The sequence below is a fragment of the Carica papaya genome, chromosome 3, assembly GCF_054855325.1.
Source record: "Carica papaya isolate Zhongbai chromosome 3, ASM5485532v1, whole genome shotgun sequence".
Classification (NCBI taxonomy): Eukaryota; Viridiplantae; Streptophyta; class Magnoliopsida; order Brassicales; family Caricaceae; genus Carica; species Carica papaya.
Genome location: NC_142311.1, coordinates 5,362,127 through 5,371,216, shown reverse-complemented (window position 1 = coordinate 5,371,216; position 9,090 = coordinate 5,362,127). Strand labels below are relative to the sequence as shown.

The 9,090-nt window shown below is 33.3% G+C and overlaps 1 protein-coding gene across 1 annotated transcript; it reads left to right on the top strand.

Moving 5' to 3' along the window:
* The first annotated feature begins 596 nt into the window (after positions 1 to 596).
* C-NAD-MDH1 (Lactate/malate dehydrogenase family protein) lies at positions 597 to 4,352 on the top strand. The gene is made up of 7 exons (XM_088215240.1): positions 597 to 756; positions 1,708 to 1,866; positions 2,010 to 2,185; positions 2,687 to 2,964; positions 3,064 to 3,199; positions 3,339 to 3,450; positions 3,977 to 4,352. The coding sequence occupies exons 1-7, from the start codon at positions 714 to 716 to the stop codon at positions 4,069 to 4,071; spliced, it is 999 nt and encodes a 332-aa protein (XP_088071366.1). The 5' UTR covers positions 597 to 713; the 3' UTR covers positions 4,072 to 4,352.
* The last annotated feature ends 4,738 nt before the right edge of the window (positions 4,353 to 9,090 follow it).

Below are 9,090 nucleotides of genomic sequence, written 5' to 3'. Positions count from 1 at the left end.
TATTGTTTTATTATTTCTTTAAATAAAAATTAAAAGTAATATTAAGATTCCTTTAGATATGACTATGAAGCAAGAGCTTTTTTTTTTTTTTAATTTTAATTCTTTGAACGAAAATGACAACACCAATAATAATAATAATAATAACTAACAGAATAATCAATAATAATATTCGTAGTGCATATTATTCTGTAACGGAATAAGTAACACCTGCAGAGTAAGAAACCAATTGACAAATGGCTTGAGGATTAGTTTATTGTGTTGCGTATGAGTTATGACACCATCACCACCAATTAGCTTCGTCACGCACTCATTTGACTTTTCATCGTTAACCCGCAACCACCAGTTCCGCCCAATCCTTGCTTGCTTCCGATTCGGTCACTGTTCCAACCTGATCACGCTTCATTGTTTTATACAATTATCCCTTCCTTTCTTTCTATCTGTTCCTCACTTTTCCCAAAGCGACATTTCCGTAACGGCATCATTACACGACGCCGTTTCCTCTTTTAATTTTACCACAACGACGTCGTTTCACTCCCTTCTCTTGTTTCTATCACCGCTTCGGCTTCCTTGCCATTTTCACTATAAATACACCTCAGGACGTATTCCCTTCACATCTAAAACCCTCATCATCTCCATTTCCTCTTCGTCTCTGCTCTCGACGGGGATCTCTAAACCATCCTTTTAGATCTTCTTCTTCGTTCGTTTCTCCGTCAATGGCAAAGGAACCAGTTCGCGTGCTCGTCACTGGAGCTGCAGGTACTGTAACCTTGAACTAATAGCAGAACTAACTGTTACATTTATGTTTGTGTCAGATCTGTGACACAGTGTTTAACTTTACATAGTTTACCTCACTCAAGTGCTAGATCTACCTGTTTTTTGTATAAATATCACCTTTTACATCTCGATGCAATTATGTGGTTTGAGTTCGTGTTTTACTGCGCTAAAAATAATTTGCAGCAGTATAACCTTACGATCCACTGAAGAATATGAACCGATCCAGATCCTTCATGTTTGATCTGATTATCACCGTTACTGGAATTTAGACTGCTCGATTGTTGATCGAGTTAAGGTCTGACCTGGAGATTGCTATTATTACTTATGGTTTATGGTTTATTTGGTTGTCTAAGCTTTTTTATCCCCTGCAGTGTGATTTGGTGGCGGTTTTACTCTTGCTCTTGTTCCCTGTATATGAATTAAAAATGTTTGTTAACGCTGCTGATGACAGTAATAACGATTTGGAAACGACTAAGCTTCACGTGGCGGAATCTTATTTATATGTCTAGGAAACAGGAAAAATAAGCACTTTACGCGATGATGAATGAAATTTTATTTAGTTGGCACCTGTATGGACTATCTGTCTATATTGTTAGTTCACCAAGTAGCCTTGCCATATAACAATTGATGCATACGATATAGATTTGCCATGTCTTTCGAGTTATCTCTTTGAAGTGATAAGAGCAAGCTTTAGTTATTTTCCCGTGGAAGAAGCTGGGATTTTGTCAGTTTCGATTTTATATTATTATGATCGGATAGGACCTGAATCTTAATATTAGATGACATACTAACATCTTACCAATGTGGGTCTTTCTCATGTATATACATATATCTTTCAGCTAAGTTTTATTTATTAAAGTTTGCATCTCAAATATTGTTCAGCATCTCATTTTTCTGAAGACATAAAATGAAGAAATAATGTTAGTTTTGCAGGGCAAATCGGATATGCTCTTGTCCCCATGATTGCTAGGGGAGTAATGCTGGGTCCTGACCAACCTGTGATCCTGCACATGCTTGATATCCCACCTGCAGCGGAGTCATTGAATGGAGTGAAAATGGAGCTAGTAGATGCAGCTTTTCCTCTTCTTAAAGGTATAACTTCTTTGTTTCAATTTTGGCGATCTTATGTTTCTTGAAGGATTTTCTACACATGAAATGTATACACAAGATATCTATGATCTACAAGCGATCTTTTGCCACATGGCTTTTGAACCTGTTCACATTATACTGCCCAGGTGTTGTTGCTACTACTGATGCTGTTGAAGCGTGCACTGGGGTCAGCGTTGCTGTCATGGTTGGTGGGTTCCCAAGAAAAGAAGGCATGGAGAGGAAAGACGTCATGTCTAAAAATGTGTCAATTTACAAGGCTCAGGCTTCTGCTCTCGAAAAGCATGCAGCTGCAAACTGCAAGGTGATTAGCATTGATGCCCGCCAAATGAAATGATTAATTTTGCATTTGCTGTATCAAATTCATTGATATATTTATTTTCTGCTTCTATGTTCAATTGTGGGATATTGGAAAAAACTACTTCGTTTTTTCTTGTTTTCTCTTAGAAGAAGAAAAGGATTAATATGATATTCTATATTGTTGAAAAATTATTCTGCAAGTGTTGGATGCTTTTTTGGAAGCAAAGTACCAGTGTATTAGAGGCTGAAATATGTTCGGTGATTAATGTCGAAGGTTTTGAGGGGTTTGTTTGAATTAAAAAAACTTTGGCGTGTACAGAATTAATACAGTTTGATATAACTTGAATTTTATGCGATGATAACATTTATTGTGCAAATTAGATCTGGGAGATTTTTTTTCCCTCTGTTGTGGACTCGTGTAGGCTTATGGATGGGTCAAGCTTGTGTCAGTTTATAGATGTAAGAGTTCTACCTCATTTTAAGTTCTGCTTTCTTGTTCTTTCAGGTTCTGGTTGTTGCTAACCCGGCAAACACTAATGCATTGATCCTGAAGGAATTTGCACCTTCAATCCCCGAGAAAAACATTACTTGTTTAACTAGATTGGATCATAACAGGGCACTGGGTCAAGTCTCTGAGAGATTAAATGTTCAAGTTTCCGATGTTAAGAATGTGATAATCTGGGGGAATCACTCATCAACTCAGTACCCTGATGTTAACCATGCTAAGGTTAAGACTCCATCTGGGGAAAAGTCTGTTCGTGGACTAGTGAATGATGATGCATGGTATAAAAATCAAAATTAAGATTTCATACTCTTGTGAATTAATTTGTCACGATTTGCTTGGAGCTTTTACATATGTTTTGTTTTTTGCTTTTGTTGAAGGTTGAATGGAGAATTTATCTCTACAGTGCAACAACGAGGTGCTGCAATCATTAAAGCTAGAAAATTTTCCAGTGCATTGTCTGCTGCTAGTTCTGCTTGTGACCATATACGTGATTGGGTCCTTGGAACTCCAGAGGTATGTGGTGCTTTTTCATTAATTTTTAATGATATATTACCTGACGTGGATTTATTGCTTATTTTGTATTTGCATGTAGGTTACATGGGTTTCCACGAGCTTGTAGTTGATTTCTTAGTTTTTTTGATTTTGCATGTAGGGCACTTGGGTTTCCATGGGCGTGTACTCTGATGGCTCATACAACATTCCAGCTGGACTAATTTATTCCTTTCCAGTAACTTGCCGCAATGGAGAGTGGACCATAGTTCAAGGTAAGAATGCTATATCTGAATTCTATGAGACTCGATTTTCGAAGACAAAACTTTTTGTAACTTTAGATGCAGTGTCATAGTCTTATGGGATTGGGTATGAGACCGACATAAAAGGAGTGTATGGATGGTTATGATTGCAGTTTTATGTCTGTATTATTTATAGAGTGCTTTTTACTTACTTTTATGTACGGAACAAATGAATTTCAAAAAAATTGTGCAAGCCTTTTACAAATTCACATTTTCATGCTTAAAATGTTCATAAAAATGTTGCAAATAAAAGTCACACTTTTTCCTCCTTATGTTCATTTGTTCAAAATATAGCCACTTACTATAGATTGCTGCTTCTTTTTTGAGTTCATTTGTGGAGATAGTAGCTTAGATCGAGTTTACAACTTGTTTGGAAGTATAACCCTCTTCTTGGAAAGAAAGGTTTTCTTGATTGCTTTCCTTGTTAGTTGGTTAATTAAATTTGTTGTAAAAGCTCGTTTTGTGATTTTTTGAACTAACAGTTCACTTCTTGCTACAGGACTTCAAATTGATGAATTTTCAAGGAAGAAGATGGATTTGACTGCAGAGGAGCTGAGTGAGGAGAAGTCCTTGGCTTACTCATGCCTCTCTTGAATGCTCTCTTATGTTTACTAGCTTGTTCATTAAGTGGGTCTCACACATTTTATTAGAGGTGCTGCACCAGTTTTAAATAAGGCGGCGGTTAAGATCTAGGGTAACTAGAGCTTTTGTTTTTATTGATCTTGTACAATGTTTTAGAAATTTCCACATGTCACGGGGAATTTCATAAGTTGGGAATTTTTGAGGACCTTGATTATCCTTATATTTCCTATGGATTTGACCAGTTTTTTTTTACCACAGATCATGTGGATTTATATATTTGGGAATTTCAAGCACCTTTATTTTCCTTGGCTTACTTAAGCCTCTTTTTGAATGCTCTTACATTTAGCTTGATTGTTAAGTGCGTCTCACACATTTTATTTTCCTATGGATTCTGGTAGTTTTTTGTTGTGTTATCCTTTTCCCTCGAGTGTTTAATTTTCTTTAGTTTATTATTTTCTCGCTTTGGAATATAGGAATGTCGGTGAAGAGTACGTAGTGAATTGATCAGGTTAGAGATAAAAGAAATGTTGTAACGACGGTTGGAGCCAAATGAGATTTTAATTCTGTTCTATTGACAACAAGAGCCGAGGAAGTGTTTTAGATGATGAGCCACTCTAGGCTTTGGCAAACTTTTGATAGTTAAGAAATCATCGGCGGTAATGATTTTAAAATCTTGCAGATGGAATAAGCTCTTCAATAGCACTTCTTTCCCCCTTGTAGATAATAACGGATATGTTGTATAAAATTATAAATATTTACGGACACTCATTATAAAAAGATAATTCGTAAATTTATAAAAAGTTTTTTTTTTTAAAAAAAAAGATATAAATTTTAGTAAATATGTAAAAGAAAAATAATTATTTTTGTTAATTTAAAAAATCAGATAATATTTACAAAAAATATAATACCATTCCCTCACTTCTATTAAGTTAAACCATAAGAAAACCTGTTTTTTGATGAGTAAAAATTATTTAAAATTTTAATAATATTTAAGAGAAAATAAAAATCATTAATAATTATTTTCTATAAATGAAAAAACAAGCATTTTATCTTTCGCATTAAAATTAGTACTAAAAAGGATGATGCACTGCGTGGTGTATTAAAAAAAGAAAAATACTGTGTGCGGTATGTGCATGAAGGAAGAAAAAAAATTGGGAGAGAAAGAAAAATGTTGAAGATATACATGTATGTATATATATATATGTATATTACTAAAAAAAATTTAGAATGAGGATGATGCTCTGTGCGTGCCCTAAAAAAAAAAAGAATGCACCGTGAAAGGAGAAGAAAAAAAAGGGAGATAAAAGGAGATTGAGATATATAAATATATATATATATATATATAAATGTATATGGCGTTTCCTGAAAAAATAAAAGAGTTTTTTTTCTTTATTTTATTATTATTATTTTTTCTCCTTTTCTCTCTCATAATGACGATGATGATTTCATTAATTTTGTTTTTTATCTTTAGAAAAAAAGAAATATTAAATATTAAGATCGAAAATTGAACTCAAAACCTCTTATTTCTTAAAAAAGTACTCAATCTAATTGAGCTATGAAATATATACAAATATTTATGTATTTGATCATATTTATTGGTTGATATTATATGTATTTTAATAGTATTCTATATATGCATATTATTTTATTATTTAGACAATATGTTAATATTTTTGTTATGCTATTTTATCATCACTGTACAAATATGTATTAATTAGTTTACATTAGTTAGTTATGCATCTTTTGTTAAGATTGAAATAACTACGTATATTTACATGATATATTTTTTATGCCGATTAGTTTAGCAAAATTAAAGACTTACATGGATATGTTCCATTTAATTTTTATTTTATTATGTTAATTAAATTATCATATTTTAATTTCTATCATATGTGATAATTATAAGCGTAGCAAAATTTTAAAAAATGTGATATAAATAATGAAATTTTTATAATTTAATTATAAAAAAATCGTACCTAATGTCCATTTTTTATATACTTGTAGAAATAATAACCAAGAACATAATTATTGATTTGTCAACAAACAAAAAGTTGGATGAGACAAATTATGATATATGACATAGGAAGATTTAATATCTTCTTAATGAGTGCAAGATTTTAGAAACCTTGATCACTACTGTAGATGAGCAAAAAAATATTGGTTATGACCGATATAGTGAGGATTTGAATGCATACTAGGAATGGTCCAAGAAGGATCGTTCTGTGCGCTATACTATATTGTATTGCATGTATAGCAATCTCATTGGAGAGTTTGAGAGTTGTTCCATGGTTAAGGATATGTGGAACAAACTTAAGGTCACTTATGGCCAGACATCCATTAAAATGCTCTGTAACTTGGATTTAAAGTGGATGAAATATGAAATGGATCCAAAGCACAGTATAACTGAACACTTACATGTCATGAGTGTTATGGTTCATGACCTTAAGGTTGGAGGGCGTGACATAAGAGATCAAAAACAAGTTCTGAGTGTGATTCATTCACTTCCAGATGAACCTGAATGTTGTAAAAATTTTAAACTCCTGATGGTTCATAGTGAACACATTAATACTTTCTCTGAAATTGTTAAACACATTGAGATGGAAGTTGAGCGTCAAAAGACGCTTAATCTTTCCAATGTGGTACTTGTGGCCCATGGGGTCAGACCAAGAGAAACAAACACAATCATGCCAAACAATGTAATAAAGGTTAGAACTCCTTTCAAGCCAATGGACCTAAAGGTGGTGTGGCCAAACAGTATAAGGCTAAGGGTCATAGAGAGAACAATGTAATGCGTATGAAGTGTTATAACAAGAGTCACTTCGCTCGTGATTGATATGAGCCAAAGAAGGTACCTTTCTCTATTTTGCCTCTTGATTTATTTTTTTGTTCCCATGCATTTGTTACTAATTCTTTTCCTAATTGAATTGTAAACACGAGAGTAAGCAAATATATAGTTCAAGATCGAGCTAGATTCGTGGACTACCATCATATCCCGGTGGGTTTGCAAACTGTTGTATTGTACAACGGCAGCGAAGAGGATGTCTTTAGAATCAGAACATACTAGTTCAAGCTATGTGGAGGAAATACTTTACTCCTTTATAATACTCTCTATGCACCCGAGGTGCGATTTTGTTTACTTTCAGTTATTTCTTTATTGAGATTTAACTTCTCTTTTAACTTTAAGGCTAGTACTTTAGACATTTTATATTGTGCCGATGTATTTGGTCATGGGTCTTTAAGAAATAATTTCTTTGTTATTGACTTGGAAGATAATATATATAATAATTCTATAATTGCTTATGTTTCTTACTTTGACTGTGATTCTGAATTTGTTAAGTGGCATGCTAGACTTGGCTATATTGGTCAAGACTGAATGAGTAGACTAACTAAAGAAGGTCTTTTAGACCGGTTTATTAAGGTTAAATTGCCTAAATGAGAGTCATATTTAGCCGGTAAAACAAGTAAGAAGCTTTTTAGTAAGACTTTAAGGGTGTTAAGTCTCTTATAATTAATCCATTCTAATATTTGTGGGAATTTAAATATCAAATCACATCATGGTGCCATATACTTTCTCACTTTTATAGATGATTATTCACGATATAGATATGTGTATCTAATTTCTCACCACTATGAAGCGTTATATATGTTCAAACATTTTGTAGCGGAAGTAAAAAATCAAATGGATCGAAAAGTAAAGACTCTTCGAATTGATCATGGTCGTAACTACCTTTATAATATGTTCAAAAAATATTGTGAGAAAAAAAGTGTACGTAAACAACTTACAATTCTCCATACTCTGCAACAAAATGGTGTTGTAGAGCGAATGAATCGTACATTACTAGACATGCTTAGATCAATGATGACACATGCCAACCTCTCTAATAATTTTTAGGGAGATACATTATTTACGATAACCTACATCCTTAACCATGTATTAAGTAAAAGTGTACCTGTCATTCCATATGAGTTATGAAACGACAAAAAATTCATTTTGGATCATTTACATTCTTGGGGATCAACAGACTATGTGCATAACCCAACTCACAAATACGGAAAACTAAGTCTAAGAACAACTAAAATGGTGTTCATCAGATATCCTGAACATTCAAAAGGATATGTAGTCTTTGGAGAACATCCGAATGGTGGCATGGCTGAAATAGGCTCCCGCAATGTTGATTTCTTTAAGGATGAGTTCCCAACCATTGGTGAAATAAAAGAGAATATCGAACTGTATGAGTTACAAAAGGACATGCAACTATCTATTAGTGAGAGAAGGTATTGAGAACCTACAAAGTAACCAAGGATAATGATATTCTATCAAATAAAAGAGAAAATGGGAGTGATCCTACTATTTTAAATGGCAGAAACTTGCATACAAATGATAATCTATCAAAAAATGGGGGTTAGTCCTCAAGATCCGAGTTTGAACATGAACTTAGTTTTCAAGTTCCAAATCTCATGTCAATGGATAGTGAGAGAGATTTATCATCTAGTTAGGGTGGTGATGAAGGTCCTAAAATTTGAAGGAGTAAACGTGGAAAAATTTTCCTATGATATTTTCAAATCGAATGAGAAATTTTGTTATGCACTCCTTTAGAAATAAAGGAACCCACATCCTTTAAGGAGGCTATGAATTCACCAGACAGTAAAGAGTGAATTGATGCCATGAGAGATAAGATAGACTCAATAATGAAAGATAAGGTTTAGGAACTAGTTAATCTTCCACCTTGATATAAATCAATTGAAAACAAGTGGATTTTCAAGATAAAACGTGGAGCAGATGGATTAATTGAAAAGTTTAAGGGTATAGACTATAAAGAGAATTTTTTTCTTATGGTGAGATTTGCCTCTTTTTGCCTCCTTCTAGCCCTAGTTGTCCATTTGAATTTGGAGTTATTTCAATGGATATTAAAACTACTTTCCTCAATGGTGCACTTGAGGAAGAAATATATGTGGATCAACGTATTGGATTTGTCTCAAAAGGTCAAGAAAACAAAGTTTGTCGTCTTAAAAAATTTATATATGGTCTCA